Source organism: Rhinatrema bivittatum, chromosome 3 (assembly GCF_901001135.1).
Source record: "Rhinatrema bivittatum chromosome 3, aRhiBiv1.1, whole genome shotgun sequence".
NCBI lineage: Eukaryota > Metazoa > Chordata > Amphibia > Gymnophiona > Rhinatrematidae > Rhinatrema > Rhinatrema bivittatum.
In genome coordinates, this window is record NC_042617.1 from 578438807 (window position 1) to 578464524 (window position 25718).

Below are 25718 nucleotides of genomic sequence, written 5' to 3' on the forward strand. Positions count from 1 at the left end.
TATGAGATGAGACTGAAGGACCCAAATATATATACTCCACGGGAGAGGAGATACAGAAGAGATATGATACAGATTTTTAAATACCTAAAAGGTATTAATAATGCACAGGAATCAAACCTTTTCCGATGGAAAGGAAGCTGTAGGACTAGGAATCATGATATGAAGCGCCAAGGGAGTAAACTCAGCAACAATGTCCTGAAATACTTTTTTTTACAGAAAGAGTGGTAGAATGCTCTCCCAGAAAACATGGTGATGACAGGAACGGTAGCGGAATTCAAAAGTGATGACTTTTTTCTCTCTTTGTGTGGTACCAGCTCTGGTCCAATCTGCTTATTCAAGGTTAGAACTGGGTGTGTGTGTGTGCAGTCTCCAGCAGAAACGAGTCTGAGCTCTTCTGCGACCAGCATACGAGGATCCTTTACTAGAGAAACTGGGATAGAAAGCAATAAACACTATATATACAGTTACATGGCTCTGTACGGGTGATTGTGCTGGAATATAACCAGTTCAACAGGCAGAGAGAAAGATGGAGACTCGTCTCACTAGTACAGATTACATCCTATCTAGGTAGCCTTGCAGACCCAACACCTTCCTCAAAGTATCAGGTGGCATGGCTAGGAAAGGTGTTAACCCCTTGTTATCTGTAGGGTGACCTTCTGCTATTGATCTTCCAAGACAAAGGGTATGGGATAAACATATTTCTGTAACTTCTACAGAGTGGCAGTTATAATCCTAAACAATACATTTTGCTGGGCAGACTGGATGGACTTTTAGGCCTTTATCTGCCATTATTTACTATGTCACCATGTTTTAACAATGACCACAACTTCCTCCCCTCTGGGGGGCTGTGAACACTTCCTTCACAGCAACCCTTGCCCCTAGAAATCTGGGGAGCAGAAGATCCAACTCAGGGACTGAACTGGGCACCTTCCACATGACCGTGAACAGAAAGGTCACTGCGCCACCGGGCCAGTCCCCAAATTGTGTCTTATCTTTCATGATGGCTAATGCACAAAAGAAAACATCGTTTGCACCACTAATTTCAATAGACATTTTTGTGATTCTCTAGTTCCATGAAGGGATGCATTTTCAAGCTTGAACCTGCGTATAGGGAGGGTAATTTTCAAAGTAATTTCTGCATGCAGCATTTTATGCAAAGAAATGGCTTTTTTTAAACAACTGCCAGCCTGATGCAGATAAACCTCCATGTATATGTCCTATTCATATGTAAGCTTACCCAGACAGAACGGAGGCATTCCCGGGAGCAGAGTTGGGGAGGAGTTTGGACTTATATGCATACTTTTGGTTTGTTTTTAAAGTATGAATGCAAATTTTTAGTGAAATATGTGGAGATTTTAGCTTGTGCAACTTGTGTGAGGAGATTTGGAAAGAGAATATTCAAAGCAGTCTTAGGTGTGTAGCTCCACTTTAAAAACTGGTGTAACCTATGTGTGTGATATTACACAATTACCCCCTTAATGTTAGAAAAGTAAAATGTAGAATGAATTTTCAAAGATCACAAGATATTTAAATTCTCCTGTTTAGATACCTAAGATTTTAGATGTCTATATGAAAAATTTAGCATCAAATAATCTGAAAATTATGTATTAAGAGTCAATTGAATGAAATGATGTCTCATATTAGGTCTATATTATGCATCTATCTATTTTTTTTAAAGAAATGTCATAAAGCATTAATATATAGAATAATGCAATCCAGGCTAGCCTCGTGTCTCAGGTCACACAAGAGGCTTGAGTTTGAGCCTCCAACCCAACAGGGCTGGCAGGGATTGGGAAGGGAATAGAAGTAGGGTTGCCATCTGGCTCCATTATTCTAGGATAGACTTTGAATTTTACCCCACTGAATGCATGGACTTATAGTCCCGTTTTTTTTAGGGACATCAGGACTTCAAATCCATACAAGTGTGGTAACCTCTTGGGATACCCACTGTATGACCCCAGTTCGCAATCCCTTGGACTAAGAGTTAGGATTAGGAGGGAGGGGCAAACCATCTCTGGAACGGCACCTCCAGCGAGGTTGCTGCATGGTCAGTCCCCCTGCCTGTATAAAAGCAGGCTTCACCATAGATCTGTGGGTCAGTGCACATTTGGTTTGGAGCTGTGAAGAAAGTAGAGGAGATTTTTGTTGTTTGTATTTTTGGCCTTCTCCCAGCTCCAGGTTTCATGATTTATAAACCAGAAGCAGTGGGAGACTAAGCCTTTTCCAGAACACAAACTGCCTGGTTGGGTTGTTTCCAGTGTTTTGCTCCTGGGAGTTTTGCTGAGTCTTGACCCCCTGGTCCTTGGCCTGGGAAGGGATTTACAGGAAAGTCCCTTTCTAAGGTAGTCAGGATAGGGAAGACTCTGCTCCAGCTCACCCTCTGTGGCTGGTGGCCCGCGGGGACCCTGCTGTAAGAACATTCCAGTTTTGGTCACCGGAGCGAGGAATCTGTTTTGAGAATCTGGGAGGAAGATTTTTGCTGCCGTCCTTCCTGCCCTAAACTGGGGGAAGCTGGAGGAGCCGTTCCCTGCTGCCTGGAGCTTTCATCCTAAACATCCTATGGATCACCTGAAGAAAGAGAACGGTGGGTAAGACTTTTTGAAAATTTGGGAGACCTTCTTCTAGAATCTTTGCCCTGGGAAGAAGAGGTACAATTGGGAATTGTGTAGTGTAGAAGCCTTGTTTGTCTGCCAGTATTACTGGAAGGGGATTTCTGTCCACAACCAGGATACCCCTGTTCATCTGGGATGGCTTGCTTTTCCGAGACCTGGAAGGTGTGATTTTCCCAAGCCCATCTACTGAGGCAAACGTGCACAGATAAGGAAAGTTAGAGAAATGTGATAAAGTGTTGTGCCAAGAACTGGTGTCTATAGTGCCACACCGTGCTATCGAAGAACTGCAGCAGGTAAAGTTTGTTTGGACACTCAACTTGTGCGTCCAGAGTGTTTTGTTGGCATTCACATTCCTCCTATTTACAGTGAATAGAAATCTTCCCAGGAGTATTCCTCCACCACTCTCACCCCACCCCACCCCCAACAGAAAGAATGCAAAACTCGGGGGGCTGTGGGACAGAGAGAAGAGATGGCCCTGGGGGACCCCTGGCTTCCAGGCACCCACTGGAAGAGTGGCTGCACATGCAGTAGGGTTAAACCAGGCCTGGACCACTCTGTCCTGAATAAATGGAAATGGCGGCTACCATGATAACCCAGGCTGACTGAAGGAGCGCAGCAGAGGGTAAACCCTGGAGACGACTTCCGTCCAATCAGCTTGGCCGGTGAAGGCATACGTCACCTGAGCAGGCCATATAGAAGAGCTCTCCAAACACGGTCCAGCTAGGTTTTTGGGATTCCTACAATGGACATGCATGAGACCTAGTTGCATAAAGTGAAGGCGGTGAATACAAAACTCAACTGGGTTGTGGCCCAGTTTGGGGACTCCTGCCATATAGGGTGAGGATGTGTACAAAAAAAAAAAAAGAAGACAATGAAAATAAATGAAAAAAATACAGGATACGACAATTATTTTAAAAAGTATGTATTTCTTATCATTCATAACATGGTTGGAAAACAGGGTGAATTATACGGCTAGGGCAAAGAAAACCATATCTGTAGTGAAGAAAATGATAAATTTTGCCACTTTGGGAAGACTAAACATCTACCTCACACCAGAAGAAGGGGCCCCTGCCTACATCCCCACTGTCTTAAGAGCACTGGGAACATGGCCATTGGTCATCATACTCAACATACAAACACCACATTAGTTATTACTTAAGTATAAATTATTCTAAACAAAAAAAAAACCAAATACAGTTTGGTACTGGTGCCAGATTTTTCAAGCAATCATGCCATTAAGCAAATCAACAGATGAAAGAAAAATGTCCAGGGCTCACAGGGAAACCAGGCCTGAAGTCCCTGACAGCATTTCTTCCCTTTCCCTCTGGCCCTGATGTTGTGGCACTTTTTAAAATCCCCTTCCATAGAAGGAATGTCCTGACAACTCTAGCCCGGGGCTGGAGATAAAGTCTTCCCTGGGCCTACCTCCCTTAGCACTGCTCTTCTGTCAGCAGGTCCCACCTTCCCTCCTCCCCTGAGTCTTTTCAGTGCACCGTCCCGGATTAGAACCAGAGAGTCTCCTGCGCTAAGGATGCAAACCCATACCAAATGGAAAGATACACTAACTCTTATCCCACTACTGCCACCAAGGTACAGTCCAGACAGAAACCGAGTAGTGAAAGGGCTGTGGGAGAACGTCAGTACTTTAAAGCCTAGATTCGGTGCAACTTTCAGGGAGCAGCTTCCCCCAGATTAGGAGAATGCCTCCTCAGATTTGGTCTGCAGAGCCTCCACTGGAATTGGTTTCTTCTTATTTTGGTTTCTGCAACAAATATTTTTCTTCATGTACTGCCTGTGAGAGAAAAAAATATATAGTTTCCTTTGTAAAGCTCATCTGGTTTAGATTTTGAACTACATTTCCAAAAGTACTGTATGTGTGTGTGTGTTTATTTATTATTTAATTGCACCAGTTGAATTTGGAAATAAACATTTCCCTTCTGCTTCAAAATGCCACATCACCATCTCTCTGGGTTGATAAACACATCCAACATGTATTCCTCTCTACAGTGTAAGGGGTGTGCATTTGTTTTTAAATAAAATTAAAAACATGGCAAAATGCAATTCAGGGGTTTTTTGTTGTTGTTGTTGATTTTTGAGGAACTCAAGGGGAAAAACCACTAGGATGCTGCCACCAGCAATCTCAGCCATTCAGATTACATGCAGAGAGCGCATCGCACGTTCTGTCTGATGGGAAGTTCTAATACACATCTTTTTACTTCTTCTCGATGGTGCATTTTAGGTTACACAGCATCGTATTGCGTAGTCTTACACATATAGAAAACATTCTAAGTTAATGATTTGCAGAATTTAGAGGAACTGAAAATACACCAATATACAGAGAGATACTCAAATGAAATTTAAAGTCCATTCTTAAGAGACTTTGTATGACTTTTGTGTTTTTCTTCCCTTTTGAAGTTGGCACAGATGAGGAAAAACAGTAAGAAAAACAGACATGTTTTGCTTGGGTTAAATAAAGACCATTATTCAGAAATGTGCTACACGTGACATTATAACTAGGGCTTCCGATTTTAGGTTTTAACTGATAAACCCCAATAAACAGCTCCAATGCAAGAAAATGAATAAACACCGGGAAAACACCACTTCCCCTACTACTTTCTCACCCCTCGTTTCCCCACCCTGGGGAGCTTTGTTTTTGCTAACGACTTCTCAGCTAATGACTTCTCAGCTGCACAAATGTTTGTATTTGATTATAAAAGTTATAAATAAATAAATAAATAAACCGGAAAAGAACATAATAGAACATAAGGCTGCTTATCCCAAGAATAAGCAGTGGATTTCTGCAACCCTACCTTAATAATGGTTAATGGACTTTTCCTCCAGGAACTTGTCCAAACCTTTTTTAAATGCAGCTACGCTAAGAACTTTCACTATATCCTCTGGCAACAAATTCCAGAGCTTAATTATGCATTGAGTAAAAAAAATATTTTCTCTTATTAGTTTTAAAAGTACAGCTTAGTAACTTCAATGTGTGTCCCTTAGTCTTTGTAGTTTTTAAAAGAGAAAACAACTGATTCACATTTACTCATTCTACTTCACTCATTCTTTTATAGACCTCTATTATATCCCCCCTCAGTCGTCTCTTCTCCAAGCTGAAAGTCCTAACCTCTTTAGTCTTTCCTCAAAGGGGAGCTGTTCCATCCCCTTTTATCATTTTGGTCACCCTTCTCTGTACCTTTTCTAATTCTGCTGTATCTTTTTTGAGATACGGGGTACATATTCAAAAGCCACTTAGAGGGATAATGGTAAAGTTATCCGTCTAAATGGCTTAGCCACATTTTTACGATGCTTACTCAGCTAAATTCTAGCCGGATAACAAATTATCTGGGTAGAGCATTCCTGGGGCAGGGGTTAGGTGTTCCAGGGAGGAGCTGAATTAGCCGGTTAAGTTAACCAACTATCTCTAGAACTACAAATAATATTCGAGATGAGGTCACGCCATGGAGCGATACAGAGGCATTATGATAGTCTCTGTTTTATTCTCCATTCCTTTCCTAATAATCCCCAGCATTCAATTTGCTTTCTTGGCTGCTGCTGCACACAGTGGGGTAGATTTTCAGAGGGTTACACGCGTAACCCCCGAAAACATACCCCAAACCCCCGCTGCGTGTGCCAAGCCTATCTTTCATAGGCTTCCGGCACGCGCAAAGCCCCGGACGCGCGTAAGTCCCTGGGCTTTCCGGGGGGGCGTGTCGGGGGGGGGGCATCATCAGGGGGCGTGACGCGGCCGGCGCGTTCCAGGGGCGTGGCCGCAGCCTCCAGACCAGCCCCCGGACCGGAACATGGCATGCGGCAGCCGGCGTGCGCAGTTACGCCTGCCTCGAGCAGGCATAACTTGTTCAACAAAGGTAGGGGGGGTTAGATAGGGCTGGGGGGGTGGGCTAGGTAGGGGAAGGGAGGGGAAGGTGCAGGGGTGGGGGTGGAAGCAAAATTCCCTCAGAGGCCGCTCCGATTTCGGAGCGGCCTCGGAGGGAACGGAGGCAGGCTGCGCGGCTCGGCGCGCGCAGGCTGCCGGATTTTGGGCAGCCTTGTGCGTGCCGACCCCAGATTTTTAATGGATATGCGTGGCTACGCGCATATCTATTGAAATCCCGCGTACTCTTGTTCGCGCGTACGCAAGTTTATAAAATCTACTCCAGTGAGTAGAAGATTTCAATATGTTATCAATAACGATGCCTAGATCCTTTTTTGGAATGGTGACTCCTAATGTGGAACTTTGCATTGAGTATTTATATTTTGGTTGCTCTTCCCTGAGTGCATCACTTTGTACTTTTCCACATTAAATTTAATTTGCCATTTGAATGCCCAATCTCCCAGTTTTGCAAGGTCCTCTTTCAATTTCTCACAATCCTCTTGTGATTTAATAACTTTGAACAATTTTGTGTCATCAGCAAATTTGATCACCTCGCTTGTAGTTCCCATTTCCAGGTCATTTATAAATATGTTAACAGAACAGATCCCTGGGGCACTCCACTATTCACCTTTCCTCACTGAGAAAATTTACCATTTAGCCCTTCTCTCTGTTTTCTATCTTTTAACCAGTTCCCAATCCACGTAAGGACACTGTCCCCTATCCCAAGACTTTTTTATTTATTTATTTAACGGATTTATATACCGGAAGTTCCTGTATAATATACATATCACCCCGGTTTACAAGGAACAGTAACTATCGCTTCAATTTAGCGGTTTACATTGAACAGATTAATCAAAGTAACAAATTAGTGTATATTACTAAAAACAGTTAATAAGCCTATGAGTTAATAAATAGATATAACATGGTAAAGATGTTTGTCAACATGAATATATGTATATATGATTTCCTAAGAAGGCTCTCATGATGGACTTTGTCAAACGCTTTCTGGAAATCCAGATACGCTATATCAACTGGCTCACCTTTATCTACAGATTTATTTATACTCTCAATAAAATGTAGCAGACTGGTGAGGCAAGACTTTCCTTGATTAAATCCAAGTTGGCTTTGTTCCATTAAACTATGCCTATCTATATGTTCAGTAATTTTGTTCTTTATGACAGTTTCTACCATTTTGCCTGCCACAGATATCAGACTCACTGGTTTGAGGTTTCCTGGATCACCCCTGGATCCCTTTTTAAAAATTGGCATTATTTTGGCAACCCTCCAGAATTCAGGTACCATACATGATTTTAATGATAGTTTACAAATTATCAAAAGCAGTTCCACAATTTAATTTTTGAGTTTATTCAGCACATCTGATCCAGGTGATTTGCTACTCTTTAGTTTGTCAATTTGCCCTAGTACATTGCTAATACATTATAAAATTCTATGGCTCAGACATTCTCTTTTTTTTTTTTTTTTTTTAATTCTTTATTTATCAATTTTTTACATTACAAAATACTAAATTTTGCAAATATTGAAAAACAGAAAGATAAAGTAATAGATAAAATTTTCTATTACATTATTCCAAAATGAAAAACCAAACAATCTTTACTTTCTTAATCCATAAATCAATATAGTATTTTACTCTATTAGATCCAAAATTCAAGGGAGATATTTATAGATAACAGACATTCTCTTTTGAGATTAGATTCATTTCTATGGGCCAATGCGCTATTGAAAATATATAATCCTACCCAAGCATTACATTCACTGCAAAGATGCCTCTTGGATGTTCCTTCTGTGAAACATGTCAATCTCATGGAAACAAGGAAAAGATTTTTTTCAGTAGCAGTCCCAGGGTTATGGAACTGTTTAACAGCTGAAATGTATCTGATGGAACGCCCAAAAACATTTAGGTCCTCCTTTAAAACAGTACTATTTAAGCAGGCTTTTTACTAGGCAGTATGATAGGTAGTCTTCTACTCTATGTTACATATTATTTTATGATCCAGTTTTATTCAGAAGTTTCTAATTTAATATTAATCTTATCTTATTTAATTTGGACAAAATTATGTATAATGTTGTAATAATTTTATTTAAGTTGTTTACTTATTGTTGATTTTTTGTTTTATTGTAAATTACCTTGCGCCTCAGGAGAAAGTTATTAATAAATCCAGAAAAAAGTAAAGTAAAGTACATCTTCCAGGTTCACTGAGATTTGTTTTAGTTCCTCTGAATCATCACCTTTAAATATAACTTCTGGCATGGGTATCTGCCTTACACATTCCTCAGTGAAGACTGAAGCAAAGAATTCATTTAGTCTCTCTTATTTGACCTTGTCATCCCTAAATGCCCCTTTTACCTCTTATCATCTAATGGTCCAACTGACTCCCTTGCAGGCTTTTTACTACAAATGTATTTGAAAAAGTTTTTATTATGAGTTTTTGCTTCCTCGGCAAGCTTCTTCTCAAATTCTCTCTTTGCCTTCCTTACCAATGCTTTGCATCTAACTTGCCAGTGTATATGCTGTTTCCTGTTTTCTTAATTTGGATCCCTTTTTCATTATTTGTGTTGTTGACATGGACACTTGGACTGAGGTGGAGTTGGCACAACCCGCAGGATGGAGCCCTGCAGGTACCCACCATCAGCTGGCAGAGTCGGGCAAGGCAGAGGCCCAACTGGAACTTCGCCTGTACTAGTCCATGTTCCACTTAGGTGGATCCCTTGGGTGCTGGGGCCAGCAAGTCTTAGGTGGGGGCCTTTGCTGACAAAGGGAAGATCTGTGGAATGTTGGGCATGCAAGAGAAGTTGAAGGCAGATTTGGTTCAGGGCAGGCAGCATTCAAGAGAAGTCCAATAAGCAAGCCGAATTAAAAGCTGAAGGTCCAACGAGGGAAGGTTGGACAGATAGGGAGGTTAGGAGAATGAGGAGCAGCACAAGAGGCAAGACACACTGAAGAACTGAAAGCTGACCACAACCACTAATGGATGAGATGAAGACCACAAGAACCGAAGACTAGGAGAAGACAAGGTATCAAAGATAAAGAAAAGGAACTGGAACACTGAGATGAAGACAAGGAACTGGAACACTGAAGATGAAGACTAGGAACTGGAACACTGAAGGCACAGGAACCAAAGACAGGATGCAGGCAACTCACACCACTAAGAAGCAGGCTGACCTGTTACCGGGACACTGGATTCATGTCAGAAGAGGAATTTAATAGGCCTCAATAGCAGACGTCATTGGTAGGGGCCATGGGGGATTTCCTGCTGCGGTCCCTTTAAATCCTGAAGAGAGGCGTGCACCACATAGGGAGTCAGTGGTGGCATCCAACCACATCAAGGAAGGGCAGCTGGCCTGAAGAAGTCGTTGGTGGCATCCCGCCACACTTACTGGCAATGTCCCACTGCAAGTTGAGCCGGAGGTAAGAGCAGCGGTCCATGGGGCAGCCTGTGGACTGCCAATCGCAATTGTATCCTGCCGCTTGAGCCCCCCTCTCGGGGCTTTGGGTTTGCAGACGTAGCAGGAAGAAAACTCCTTTGGAGTTCTATGGGTTTCTTGGCTCGGATGATAGCTTCTGCAACCAAACAACTGGTTTTCTCTCATAGTTCATACAATTCCTAGGACTCAAGCTGAGCCGCAGATGAAGGGATGGCCACTTCTGGTGGAAACCTTTTCAGAATCTGGACTGATAAGGCTGGACAACAATATGGGGTTCCTTTCCTTTTCCTGCTGAAGTTGGGCATGGAGGAATCGTATTTCATCATCCTTTCTCATGGTTAGGGATCCAAACTTTTTCTTGGTACAATTGTTCCCTCCTTCCAAACTCTCAATTTCGGACCTCTCTTGGACCAAGCTTTCTTGTATTTGCTCATAGAGTTCTTTAAGGGTGTTTTCTTGGAGATGCTCTGAAACAGTTTGAATTTCTCTGGATTCCTTACATGGGGTCAGAAATCTCAGAAGGACAGAGGCCATAATCATCGGGTAAGATGACCCTTCTGGGTCTGTACAGGATTTGGTATGGCCTAGTCAAATTTGGGCTGATGTCACTGGAGCCATGGTAGGCCTAACACAACCAGGATTATAGCTCTGGACAGGATGTAGAAGCTAATGATCTCCATGTGTGAGAGGCCAATATGTAATGTGAATGGCACGGTGGACTGGGTCACCCATCCCAGAGGGAGATCTCCATAGATGGACAAGAGTGCCAGAGGAGGATTCAAAGAGAACATAGGAATTTGGAACTGATCAAACTCCTGCTGTATAAAATTCATCCCATAGCCAGAGTCCACTAACGCCTGAGTGGAGAAACAGATGAAAGTGCTGCAATGTGACTGGCTTGAGCAACTAGGGAGTCAAGATAGTCAAGCCTAGGGTCACTCACCCAGGTGACTCTGGACATGGCAAGATTTTCATTCTCTCTGGGCACTGAGCTAAGAGGTGGCCTTGAGGTGTGCAGTATAAACAGAAGCCCAGTTGTCTGCATCGGGTTCTCTCCTAGAGTGCCAAATGAAAGTGGCTAAATTGCATGGGCTCTTCTGGTGGCAGGGTCACTGGCGTGGCAGAGTCAGGCAAAAGTGAGGGTTAAAATGATGGTGTCCAGCTTACATAGAAACATAGAAATAACGGCAGAAGAAGATCAAACGGTCCATCCAGTCTGCCCAGCAAGCTTTCACACATTTTTTTTTTATACTTTTCTGTTACTCTTGTCCCTTTAAATAACTTTTTTGGTTCTATTTCCCTTCCACCCCCGCCATCGTAGATAGCAGTGCTGGAGCTGCATCTAAGTGAAGTATCTAGCTAATTGATTTGGGGTAGTAACCGCCGTAATAAGCAAGCTACTCCTACGCTTGTTTACCCAGCCTGTGCAACTCAGTCCTTGTTGATTGAATACAAATCCTCTTTTCTTCATTCCCCCTGCCGTTGAAGCAGTGAGCTGCGCTGGATATATATTCTAAGTGAAGTATCAGGCTTGATTTGGGGTAGTAATTGAAGTAACAAGCAAGCTACACCCATGCTTATTTGTTTTATCCAGACTGTGTAATTCAGACCTTGTTGGTAGTTGTCTGAATACAAATCCTCTTTTCTTCATTCCCCCTACCGTTGAAGCAGAGAGCTATGCTGGATATGCATTGAAAGTGAAGTATCAGGCATTTTTGGTTTGGGGTAGTAACCGCCGTAACAAGCAAGTTACTCCCCTGCTTTTATGTGGATGCAAATCCTTTTTTCCACATTTCCTCTTGCCGTTGAAGCATAGAGCAAGGAATCGCATTAACCGTGTGTATGTATATTGAATAAGGATATTAATCTCCAGGTAGTAGCCGTCATTCCCGCAAGCCACCCCCATGCCTCTTCTCTTCATTCACATACTCTAGACTTTATGGATCCACAGTATTTATCCCATGCCCCTTTGAAATCCTTCACAGTTTTGGTCTTCACTACTTCCTCTGGAAGAAATACTTTCTGACATTGGTTCTGAGTCTTCCTCCCTGGAGTTTCAAATCATGACCTCTGGTTCTGCTGATTTTTTTGCAATGGAAAAGGTTTGTTGTTGTCTTTGGATCATTAAAACCTTTCAAGTATCTGAAAGTCTGTATCATATCATCCCCTGCTCTTCCTTTCCTCCAGGGTGTACATATTTAGATTTTTCAATCTCTCCTCATAAGTCATTCGATGAAGGCCATCCAGCTTTTTGGTCGCCCTTCTCTGGACCGCCTCCATCCTGTCTCTGTCCCTTAGGAGATACGGTCTCCAGAACTGAACACAGCACTCCAGGTGAGGCCTCATCAAGGACCTGTACAAGGGGATAATCACTTCCCTTTTCTTACTCGATATTCCTCTCTCTATGCAGCCCAGCATTCTTCTGGCTTTAGCTATCGCCTTGTCACATTGTTTCGCTGACTTCAGATCATTAGACACTATCACCCCAAGGTCTCTCTCCTGCTCCGTGCACATCAGCCCTTCTCCCCCCATCGAATACAGTTCTTTCGGATTTCCACACACTATAATGCATGACTTTACACTTCTTGGCATTGAATCGCAGCTGCCATATCTTTGAACGCTCTTCCAGTTTCCTTAAATCCTGTCTCATTCCCTCCACTCGTTCCGGCGTGTCCACTCTGTTACAGATCTTAGTGTCATCTGCAAAAGGACAAACCTTACCTTCTATCCCATCTGCAATGTACCCTAGGATGCATACCATCTGGTCCAGGTGATATGCATCCTAGGGTACTGAAGTAACTAAAAAATGAAATTTCTGATCTATTAGTTAAAATTTGTAACCTATCATTAAAATCATCCATTGTACCTGAAGACTGGAGGGTGGCCAGTGAAACCCCAATATTTAAAAAAGGCTCCAGGGGTGATCCGGGTAACTATAGGCCAGTGAGCCTGACTTCAGTGCTGGGAAAAATAGTGGAAACTATTCTCAAGATCAAAATCGTAGAGCATATAGAAAGACATGGTTTAATGGAACACAGTAAACATGGATTTACCCAAGGGAAGTCTTGCCTAACAAATCTGCTTCATTTTTTTGAAGGGTTTAATAAACATGTGGATAAAGGTGAACCAGTAGATGTAGTGTATTTGGATTTTCAGAAGGCATTTGACAAAGTCCCCTCATGAGAGGCTTTTAAGAAAACTAAGAAGTCATGGGATAGGTGGCGATGTCCTTTCGTGGATTACAAACTGAATAAAAGACGGGAAACAGAGAGTAGGATTAAATGGTCAATTTTCTCAGTGGAAAAGGGTAAACAGTGGAGTGCCTCAGGGATCTGTACTTGGACCGGTGCATATATATATATATATATATATATATCAATTCTGGAACTCCCTCCCAACCAAACTCAGAACTCAAGAAAACCTAAAAACCTTCAAAAAAGATCTAAAAACATGGATGTTCACCAAAGCATACCAACTCACCCAATGAACAACACAACGCTAACACCCTCCGATCTAACCTGAAGAAAAATGAAACTCAACACACGTATGGATTATAACAAAGAACAGAAACGTGAAAAAAAAAAAACTGAACAGCAACTAACCTGTTTATGATATCCCTATGTTAACAATCTTTTGAACCTTTTGAAACCCTTGTTACCCTCCTTAACCTTATAACCTTTGTATTTTTTGTAAACCGTTATGATGGCGAAACCGAATGACAGTATATAAAACTCGATAAATAAATAAATATATAAATGATCTGGAAAGGAATACGACAAGTGAGGATATCAAATTTGTGGATGATACAAAATTATTTAGAGTAGTTAAAACACAAGCGGATTGTGATACATTACAGGAGGACCTTGCAAGACTGGAAGATTGGGCATCCGAATGGCAGATGAAATTTAATGTGGACAAATGCAAGTTGTTGCATATACAGAAAAATAATCCTTGCTGTAGTTACACGATGTTAGGTTCCATATTAGGAGCTACCACCCAGGAAAAAGATCTAGGCATCATAGTGGATAATACTTTAAAACTGTCAGCTCAGTGAAAAAAGCAAACAGAATGTTAGGAAGGGAATGGTTAATAAAACGGAAAATGTCATAATGCCTCTGTATCACTCCATGGTGAGACCGCACCTTGAATACTGAATACAATTCTGGTCGCCGCATCTCAAAAAAGATATACTTGCGATGGAGAAGCTACAGACAAGGGCATGGAACAGCTCCCCTATGAGGAAAGGCTAAGAGGTTAGGGCTGTTCAGCTTGGAGAAGAGATGGCTGAGGGGGGATATGATAGAGGTCTTTAAGATCATGAGAGGTCTTGAACGAATAGATGTGAATCGGTTATTTACTCTTTCGAATAATAGAAGGACTAGGGGGCATTCCATGAAGTTAGCAAGTAGCACATTTAAGACTAATCAGAGAAAATTCTTTTTCACTCAATGCACAATTAAGCTCTGGAATTTGTTGCCAGAGGATGTGGTTAGTGCAGTTAGTGTAGCTGGGTTCAAAAAAGGTTTGGATAAGTTCTTGAAGGAGAAGTCCATTAACTGCTATTAATCAAGTTTACTTAGGGAATAGCCACTGCTATTAATTGCATCAGTAGCATGGGATCTTCTTAGTGTTTGGGTACTTGCCAGGTTCTTGTGGCCTGGTTTGGCCTCTGTTGGAAACAGGATGCTTGGCTTGATGCACCCTTGGTCTGACTCAGTATGGCAATGTCTTATGTTCTTAAGCATAGGGGATCTCAGGGTGCGATGGGAATTGTAAAGCTGAATTAGTTGGGTGGATGGGCAGACTAGATATATAATCTTTTTCTGTTATGTTTCTATTCAGATATATTTGCTTTGGGCAGTTACTGGAAAGGCATGTAAGAAGTGTGAATAAATCAAACAATCAAAGAATCTGGTTTGTTTTGCATATTTTAGTTAAAACACAATCTATATGAGATCTCATGCAGTGAAGTTGTCTAACCCTGTGATAGGAAATGAAGACTTTCACTTTCACAAGCACTGATAAACTTCAGCAAATTAAGAAAAACAGCAGCAAATGCCCTTATTACTTACTTTTCAGACAGTTCCACCGATATCTGCTCCAAAGAGCGTCCTTTTGTCTCTGGTACAAACATTATGACAAATGCCAGAGATGCAAAACTCATTATTGAGTAACTAAAAAATATCCAAGGAAGACCAACTGATTCTACAAAAAAAAAGAAAAAAATTTTTGTTATTTTAAAAATCCATAATTTATATTGTAGCAAATCTGCTTTTTAAGTAAGAGATTGAGGACTCTGATGCATTTAAAGACTACGGTTTAACTAAGTGCATCAAAACCTGAACCAGGACATGCAGTGGAGCGGCGCTAGATCTGTAGAGCTCTCCCCCCCCCGTCTCGCAGGCCCAGTGGAAGAGGAGTGCTCCTCCCAGATGCCTCCCGTTTGCTGTCTTTACCCCACCCCCTTTTGCCAACATCCTGGAAAGGCTGGGCCGCAGTGAGGTGCGACGTCTCTGAAGGGGTCACCCCATAGGGAGCTCCTTAAGGAGCAACTGAGGGCATTCGTGTCGTCGGGGCAGAGTTAGCATTATGGATTTGGATTTTAGACTTAATTACTGGGCTTTTCTAAATCTGAGCTCATGAGATGGGGGTATCTTGTTGTAACTAATTTTTATTATGCGAGAATCTGTAACTCAGCCGAAACCTTTCCCTTGTGAGACTTTTCTGAAGAAGAGAGAAGCAAACGTCATCTATTCAGTCACTATCAACCTTCAGTTTCTTTGGGAAGTATAGATCTAGAAGATGGAAAAAAAAATAAATTACAAAACACCTCCCCAACATAAGAAGAGCATGCTAAGGGAATCAATGAAAATCACGGTTCAGAAGAATTAAACAAAAAAAATGTAGTTTCCATGAATTCATGGTGTTGGACAGCAGCAGGTTAGAGGTGTATCTACATGCCACAATGCACAAACAGGAGACATACTGAATAGGACAAAAAGATTAGGGAGTCTGACACAAGGTGAAAATATCAAACAACCAAAGAGGAACAATTGTATTTATTTATTTATTTAAGAGCATTTATAACCCACATGTCCAATAAAAATTGTCCCCTGTGAGGAACAATATAAAACATCCCTAAAATAGTAAAACTCAAATAAAAATCATGCATAAAATTACATCTATTATATCATAACAAAATAACACAAACAATGCAGCAAATATCATGGAGCAACAGGTACTAAAATACCAATGGTCATTATGTTCCAAAGGCCTGATGGAAAAGATATACTTAAACTTTCTTTCTCAATATTAAATAGTCCTTTTTTAAGCGTAAATATTCTGGAAGTGAAATCCAGAGCATGAGACCTACAGTGGAATAAGCTTGAGACCTAGTAATGCTCAGCCATGCATAACTAACTGGAGAGTCTACAAGTTTCATAGTGTTCTGGATGGGCCGTTTGGACTCCTTCTGCCGTCATTTCTATGCTTCTATGTTCTCAAAGACTTCTGGAAGGAGAATAAACTTGAATTATGTCTTTTAAGAATGCAGGGCCTAATTTGTGGAGCGTCCTGAAAACCAATGTCAATAGTTTACATGAAGCCAGTGTAAATTATAAAGCATAGAGGTTATATGAACTGTATAAGGAACTTATGGTATTAGTTTAGCTGCCACATCTTGAGGGATCTGGAGCACTGTGAGAAGGTATGAGAATGTATCAAAAAAGAACAAACATCTACTGTCTATATTTGCTTCCAGTCCTCAAAGTAAGAAAAGAAATCTGTTTTTCAGGATGTGAAACAATGAATATTTTTTCAAATATATTTGCCTACGGTTGGTCTAAAAATCAGATTAATTTGCATCTTTTCATTACCCTTATAGTTAGCTACATTTGTGGTTCTGGAAGGATGTTAGTGAAAATCCCTGGTTTAGGAAGCTTTACTATTTGATAATCTTGCGGACTTCAAGACCAAGTACACTTGTTCTCCTTCTCTCCTTGTCTCCAATTTTCATTTTCAGGAGAGAGGCCAAAATAAGTGCAGAGAAGCAAATACTTGTGCACTGGGAATAATCTTTGGAAGGAAGTACGAAAAGGAAATAAATCATAATTTGTATGAGAAAACATGCAATTAGATGCAAATAAATTATAAGGGTAAGACTGACTGCATCTCCAATAAAAAACAAAAACTAGAAAAGCATTTTTTAGTCTGGAAATCATATTTAAAATGGGAAAGGTGAGAGAATTATGTAATTTTAATGAAATTCCCCACAACTAAGAATTACAGATTAGAGCAAAAGCAATGCTAAAATCATGCAAAAAATCCTAAAATAATCTATCCTATTAACAATGATGCCCACATCCATGAATTCTCTACAGATTCTGAAAGCGCAGCAGGGGAAAGCAAAGCATGGCCACCCACAAGTGATGCTAACACCGAGGAAGGAAACCCCCTTAAGCACTGCTGGCATATCCACAATGTGCCTTGGATGTCCCATACTGCCTGCTCTCCTGGCCCTTCTCTTATCAATGAACAGTAAGATGCTACTGCCGAGGTGAAGAAGAGAAACTCATTGCCGAAAGATCTCAAAATTTTAGACAACAGAAGTCGGTTGGGTCTGAGCATCCATTCTGCCCAAGACTGCCGGGTTCATCTCAAGCACCAGCAATCTGCAACAAGTTGGTAGACGCATCCCTCAGTGATGGATTTCTGATAACAAAAGTATTCAAAGAACTGGGTAAAGTTGGTTTCTTAACAAAATGTATTTTGCCCTTTCCCTTCCCCATTTATTGGATATTGAAAGGGAGAAGCAAATATCCCAGTAAAAACATAGGCCCTAGCAGCTATCATGGATCCCCAAAAGAGTGCTTAGCTAGTAGCTGGGACTGTTTCTTATGTGTATCTTGCCACATACATTTAGTACCGCTATAGAAGTGACAAGTAATAGTATTAGTAGCACTAAGGTTTCAAGACTCATGGTACTCAAAAATGTTGTACTACAGGCTCTTTTATGTGCTCACACTTGTCAAATATTTCTCTGCAAATGCCAAAAATTGTTTACATTAAGTCTCACAAGCAGGGCTTGAAAAGGAGGCGCGTCTCTGCTCATCACTGACTAGGAGAAATTACTACTTACCTGATAATTTCCTTTCATCTAATGAAGGCAGGCCAAGCACCACAAGTGGGTTCTGCACCTCTGCCAGCAGATGGAGATGGGGTAAAAGTTGATGTCATGGACATATAGCCCTGCCCCGACATCAGCCCACCAGTATTCTCTGGAAAAGCCAAACTGACTATACCTGAACATGATTATTAACAAACAACCACTCATGTGTCCAACCAATAGGGAACACTCAGCTCAGACAAAACACTGAACATTCACTAAACTGAGGGGTTGGTTAAGACACTTACCAGTCCTCCAACCACTAGGAGGAACAACACTCTGCACTGTCCACACCTAAAGGGCGAACCAAAGGCAAAAATCGGCAGCCGAAGGTGGATCAGGGATTGGCCTGCCTTCATTAGAGGAAAGGAAATTATCAGGTAAGTAGTAATTTCTCTTTCCTCTGCATTCAGGCAGGCCACTCACCACAAGTAGGATGTACCAAAGCTACTCCCAAACAGGGTGGGAGTCTGCCTGCGGACCAGTCAATACCACCTGCACAAATTCAGCGTCCTCCCAAGCCCGAATGTCCAAGCGGTGATGCTAGGAAAAGATGTGTAAGGATGATCATGTTGCTGTTCAGCAAATCTCAACAGGAGAAAATGACCGAAACCCTGTCCATGATACTGCCTGAGCCATCATGGAATGCGGTCTAACCTACCTCCGCAAAGGAACCTCGGCATCCATATAGGTGGCCATGATGACTTCCTTAACCCAACAGGCTATAGTTGCCCGCGTCACCAGTTCACCCTGTTTACCTCCACCATGGAGCACAAACATCCAATCAGACTTCCGGACAGATTTAGTAACTTCCAAGTACGGATTCAGATGCTGCTTGACATACAAGGCATGCAAAAGACAATACTCACTCTCGTCTCTACCTCTATCCAATGTGGGCAGGGAAATTCACTGATTCAAATGAAACTCTGAAACCACTTTCAGCAAAAAGGAAGGTACAGTCTGGAGCTGCACTGCCCCCAGAAAAGGCTCATGGCACGAAAGCCTTTCCTCATAGGGGAGCTGTTTCATGCCCCTTATCATTTTGGTTGCCCTGTACCTTCTCCATCGCAATTATATCTTTTTTGAGATGCGGTGACCAGAATTGTACACAGTATTCCAGGTGCGGTCTCACCATGGAGAGTAGTTGAATCACAAGCGGATTGTGATAAATTGCTGGAAGAGCTTGTGAGACTGGAAAATTGGGCATCCAAATGGCAGATGAAATTTAATGTGGATAAGTGCAAGGTGATGCATATAGGGAAAAATAACCCATGCTATAGTTACACAATGTTAGGTTCCATATTAGGTGCTACAACCCAAGAAAGAGATCTAGGTGTCATAGTGGATAACACATTGAAATCGTCGGTACAGTGTGCTGCGGCAGTCAAAAAAGCAAACAGAATGTTGGGAATTATTAGAAAAGGAATGGTGAATAAAACGGAAAATGTCATAATGCCTCTGTATCGCTCCATGGTGAGACCGCACCTTGAATACTGTGTACAAATCTGGTCGCCGCATCTTAAAAAAAAATATAGTTGCGATGGAGAAGGTACAGAGAAGGGCGACCAAAATGATAAAGGGGATGGAACAGCAACCCTATGAGGAAAGACTAAAGAGGTTAGGACTTTTCAGCTTGGAGAAGAGACGGCTGAGGGGGGATATGATAGAGGTGTTTAAAATCATGAGAGGTCTAGAACGGGTAGATGTGAATCGGTTATTTATGCTTTCGGGTAATAGAAGGACTAGGGGCACTCCATGAAGTTAGCATGTGGCACATTTAAAACTAATTGGAGAAAGTTCTTTTTCACTCAACGCACAATTAAACTCTGGAATTTGTTGCCAGGGGATGTGGTTAGTACAGTTACTATAGCTGTGTTTAAAAAAGGTTTGGATAAGTTCTTGGAGAAGTCCATTAACTGCTATTAAGTTGACTGAGAAAATAGCCACTGCTATTACTAGCAATGATAACTTGGAAGTTTTTAAGTGTTTCTGATATCTCAGAAGATCTTTTTTCTTCTCTTAACTCTTATGGCTGATTATGCCACAAACTGGGAATGGAGGCTGAAAAGGACCTGTTCTGTAGCTGCAGATGGCGGTTTTAAAACTAGATTTTATCTGCCGACGTACGGAAAGGATATGCCTTGATGGGAGCTGTGCATAGACGGACCAAAGAGTTAAAAGAGGGAAAGAAAGCTGTCAGGAATTAAATAACTAAAAATATTGTAAACTGCAACACTATGATGTGTAATCCTAGATATAATAATATGAAAACATCATGTAGTGTTTGGGTACTTGCCAGGTACTTGTAGCCTGGATTGGCCTCTGTTGGAAACAGGATGCTGGGCTTGATGGACCCTTGGTCTGACCCAGTATGGCATGTTCTTGTGTTCTTATGATCAGGGGTGATTTAAAGACTGAAAACAGTAAAACAAAGACTTTTTTCTCTTGAAATTGTGACTAAAGGAAAAATAAAAAAGAGGAGACAAAATTGAGATGAAGAGGATTAAATCCATTGGCTAGAAAAAGAAGTTCATTCAATAATTCTCTGTCATTTAAAACTGTTCATCCCAGTTTGGAATTCCTGATGGGGAAAGGGAAAGGAAGAAAAGAAAAGCTTGAAGGAAGGAAGTCGGGAAAATCTGTATAGTTTCCCCGCTGTCTCTGGTAGATTTTTTCAAGTCCTTTTCATTTCACTCTGAGCATAAATCCCTTTAAGGCTGAATCTAACTCCCTGAAGCTCAAGCTTTGGGGCAGTATGTGCCAAGGTCTGAGGCTCTTTGTGCACCAAGAATATACATTCCAACCTCGAGATACTCCAGTCCTCAGATTATAGTGGAGGAAGCATCTGAGCCAATTCAAAAAAGAAGCGAAAATGCACATTTGGACTTCTGATGCAGCATGGGACAGTCACTCCTGCACGACCGGGGGAAAGGCATTCAGTATAAGTACAGTTCAGTATCATGCTTTGTACTGGCACTGTAGTCCAAGAAACTTAATAGCAGTTTATTATTATTAGCAGCATTTGTCATAAGAAGAGTCTGTTACAATATATGTGGCAGGATGTTTGTGCATATACAGGGAATTAACGTAAGATTCCAGGTAGCCCAAGCTAGGGATTGGGTGAACACTTACCAGTAATCCCTTGGGACCCAGAGCCCCACAGGAGGACCACTGACACACTCGTGCGGCAGCCACAGGCAGGAAGCTAAGTCCATCTGTCTACACTAAGGAAAATGAAATTATCAGGTAAGTAATTTCTCCATTTCCTAGTGTGTAGTCAAATGGACTCAGGACCAGTGGGATGTACCAAAGCTACTCCCCAACAGGGCGGGAGACTGCCCGCGGTCCAGTCAACACCACATGTGCAAAAGCTGCGTCCTCCCGGGCCTGCACATCCAGACGAGAAAACCTGGAAAAAGTATGTAAACAGGACCACGTCACAGCTTGGCAGATATCGACAGGCGACAACAATCTAACCTATGCTCATGAAACTGCCTGAGCCCTAGTGGAATGAGCCCGAACTTGCATAGGCAACGGCTTTCAGTATCTACATATGCGGCCGTGACCACCTCCTAAATCCAGCGTGCTATGTTAGTCTGTGAAACCGGAGCGCCCTGCGTAGTCCCGCCATGGAAAACAAACAGGTGATCCGTCTTTTGAAAAGATTCAGAAACCTCCAGATACCGCACGATATGTCTCGTGACATCCAAGGAGCACAAAGGCGATACTTTTCCGCATCCCTGACCTTATCTAGGGATGGTGAGGAAACGGACTGATCCAAATGACAGTCTGAAACTACCTTGGGCAAGAAGGATGGCAGAGGACGTAGCTGTAAAGCCCCCAAAGACACCCAAAGGAATGGCTCCTGATAAGATGAGGCCTGCAGCTCAGAAATTTGATGCGCTGAACATATAGCCACCAGGAACACAGTCTTCAAGGTCAACAACTGCAAGGAAAGGCTACACAGTGGTCAGAATATAGGGCCCACCAAAAAATTCAGCACCAAGTTAAGACTCCACAAGGGAACCGGTAACCTCAAGGGAGGCCGAAGATGCTTCACTCCCTTCAAAAAAACAGGTCACATCAGAATGAGAGGACAATGAAACACCATTCACCAGGCCTCTGAAACAGGCGAGACCCATCCTGCAAAAAATCCAGAATGAGAGGGATCTTAAGTGAATAAGAAAGAACACTCCACTCCTCACACCAGGCTTCAAAAACTCTCCAAAACAGTATATAAGCCAGGAAGTGGAGAACCTGCGAGCGTGGAGTATGGAGGCAATCACCACAGAGGAATAACCGCACTTTAACAGGTAAGCCCTCTCAAGGGCCAAACCGTAAGACAGAATAAAGGCTGATCCTCATGAAGAACCGGTCCTTGCTGTAACATATCCATGTGTGGCGGAAGATAAAGGGGGCTTCCACTAGGAATCATTGCAAATCTGCATACCACGGATGCCTGGACCAGTCCGGTGCCACCAGTAGTACTAGCCCCTTCTGGCCTTTGATCTTGTGAATTATCCTGCCCAGCAAGGGCCTTGGAGGAAAGGCATAAAGCAATCTGTCTTCCAGCTAGACCTGTATCTGTTCCCAGGGACCATGGATCTCTCATGTGACTGTAGAATTGAGGAACCTTCACATTTCGAGAATTCACCAGCAGGGCTAGGAACAGAAGGTCCCAGCAATCCAGAATCAGCTGAAACACTTTGGCTGACAACACCCACTCTCCTGGGTCCAGACTCTTCCTGCTGAGAAGGTCCACTCTTATGTTGTCTTCTTCTGCAATGTGAGAGGCCAAGATCATCTGTAGATGACCTTCCGCCCATTCCATAAGCTGGTTTATTTCCTGCAACACTTCTGGCTCTTGGATCCTCCCTGGCAATTGATATAGGCCACCATCGTCACACTGTCCAACATCATGCAAACCACTTGATCCCTCAGCCTGTGGCTGAACTGCAAGCCTGCTAACTGTACCGCCCAGGCCTCCAGGCGATTGATGTTCCAGCGGGCCTCTTCGGCATTCCAACGCCCTTGGCCGTTAATTCTGACAGTGAGCTCACAATCCTGGAAACAAACATCTTTCATGAGTACCAACCAGTTCGGAGAGGACAAGAGAACTCCCTTTCTCAGATGATTCTGCAGCTACCACTGGAGGTAGGAGCAGATTTCTATCGGCAAGTGGAGCCGAACCACATAGTCCTAAGACCGCAGGTTCCAACGAGATAGCAGAGAGTGCTGAAGAGGACACATATGCGCCCTTGCCCATGGCACCGATTCCAGGGTAGCTGCCATCAAGCCGAGCACTTGTAAGCAGGACCACACCATCAGTCGTATGGTGTTTATCAACTGACTCACTTGAGAAATCAATTTCTGGATCCGAACTTCCAGTAGGAAAATTCTGTCCTGTCCCGTGTCAAACTGGACCCCCAGATATTCCATTGACTGGAATGGCTGAAGATTGCTCTTGGTCAGCTTCACCACCCAACCGAGCTCCTGCAATAATGAGATCATCTTGTGTGTCACTAGATGTCTCTCTTCCTGAGACTTGGCCCAAATCAGCCAGTCATCCACATACGGGTACAGCAGGATTCCGTCACTTCACAAGACCATTGCTTTGACCACCATAACCTTGAAAAATGTACAGGGAGTAGTGGCTAGACCAAAGGGCAGTGCCCAAAACTGATAATGGCGCTCCAACACTGCAAAGCGTAGAAGGCGTTGGTGCTTCAATCGGATGGAAATATGAAGGTAAGCCTCTGATAGATCCTGAGGACAGAAATTCCCCCGAGTGCACCTTCATTAACACAGAGTGCAAGGTTGTCATGCAAAAATGAGTCACCTGCAAATGATGGCTGACCTGTTGAGATCCATGATGGAATGAAAGAAGCCCTCCTTCTTGGGCACAACAAAATAAATGGAATAGCGCCCCATACTTTCTTGAGTCGTGGGCACCAAAACCACAGCCCTCGGCCTGAGGAGCCTTTGAAGCATGAAGGCCACTGCCTGCTTCTTCTGCAGGGAGTGGCAAGGGAACACCATGAACACATCCTGAGGAATACTGTAAAATTCCAGTGCATATCCTACTCGTATCACCTCCAGGACCCACCGATCCGATGTGATCTCAACCCCCTTCTGATAAAAGAGAGAGAGGTTCCCCTATCTCATGTTCACAAAGGGGGATCAGCAAATCTTCATTAGGAGGCACGGGAGGATCCACAACCTGAGCTTGCGCTTCATCTGTTGCAAATGCCTGGATTCTGCAGCACAACCTCTAATGAGAAAGAGGTACTGCACCTCACTCTTACCCTCCAGCAAATGAGGAACTGGAGATTTGCTCCACTTATTGGCCAGGTTCTCCAACTCGTTGTCAAACAAGAGCAAGCCGTGAAAAGGCAATTTGGTGAGATTAGCCTTGGAGGTTGCATCAGGCAGACCAATTTCTCAACCATAACTTGCACCTGGCCACCACAATCGAAGACACCCCTCTGAACAAGGTGCGGACCAAGTCACAGCCTGCATCAGCTAAAAAGGCAGCAGCTGGTACCATAACAGAGATAGGATTTACGCTAGAGTGAGCAACCTCCTGGGAGAGAAGTAAACAAGAGCGAGTTACCAAGGAACAACATGAAGTGAGGCAAAGCCACTGCCACAGCTTCAAACGCCTGCTCGAGGATAGTATCAATCTTGCTAACATGTGTATCCTTCAAGGGCTTTCCCCCTTTCACGGTAATAGTAGTCCTGATATATGTGCCTGAGTCTGAGACCAACCTGGAGACTGTGATTGACCCAGATTCCTCTGCTGCCTTGGCCTGCTTGCAGTTCTGGCCATGTGAACCCTAAATGCTCTATTGAACCTGATTTGGAGAAATTCTAGGAGACATCTTGACAGCAGCTGGAGTTGTCTAAAACTGTTGATGGATGGCTATAGGGTCACAATAAGCAGAAGGAAAAGGTCAGAATCTCAGGCTAAAATTTCATCTACAGTGGCATCTGTAGAAACAGCCTAAGCCATGAAGATCTCCCTGAGCGGGTGAAAAAATGACAGGACAAAGGACTAATAGAAGATTGATGTAAACACCAGGCAAGTAGGCCCCAATTTGGGAAGGGGATCAGGGTAATATAGGTCTAAATGAACTTCTTTTTGACATGAGAAACCGTGTAAGTGATACTCCCATAGGTTCATGTAATTTAGGGATTTACTTTCTTAAGACTGCCTATGATATCTATAAAAGAAGAATCAGCTGATGTACAAGAAGAGACAGAGAGTAGTACTTCTCAGAGTGTCTTGCCAGAGAACCGCTGCTATCCTGTGTCTCCCAGGGATACCTGTATTGCTTACTATTATACAATAAAAAATTGAGATTTGTTCCTACGAAATTTTGGTGTGGTATCCTTGTGTCCATGGAGAAGCACCTTAAGCATGTTTGGCGCTTAACGGTCCGCTTGGAGACTGCACCACAAGTGCATCTACTTCAGAAAATGGAAGCACTTTTGCAACACTGAATTCAGAGGGCATAGACCTTCCAAAATCTGACCCCTTTGGGGGAAAAAACCTCTGGGACACTGCACTCAAGCTCAATCAATTCTAGAATGGTTTTACGCAAGGGAAACCAAACTAAGATTTCTC

At 42.7% G+C, this 25718-nt stretch overlaps 1 protein-coding gene across 2 annotated transcripts in view; it reads right to left on the bottom strand.

Annotated features, from left to right (window-relative positions):
• Window positions 1-3518: 3518 nt before the first annotated feature.
• Window positions 3519-25718, bottom strand: part of SLC2A12 (solute carrier family 2 member 12) — a 109610-nt gene continuing 87410 nt past the window's right edge. The window contains exons 4-5 of one of the 2 annotated variants that reach the window (XM_029596606.1): window positions 15000-15132; window positions 3519-4404 (exon numbers count right to left, since the gene is read on the bottom strand). In XM_029596606.1, the coding sequence (XP_029452466.1) occupies window positions 4305-4404; window positions 15000-15132 (233 nt within the window). In that variant the 3' untranslated portion in view covers window positions 3519-4304. Of the gene's footprint in view, window positions 4405-14998; window positions 15133-15631; window positions 15723-25718 lie in introns of those variants that run through there. The other variant, XR_003855762.1, reaches the window with a different exon arrangement.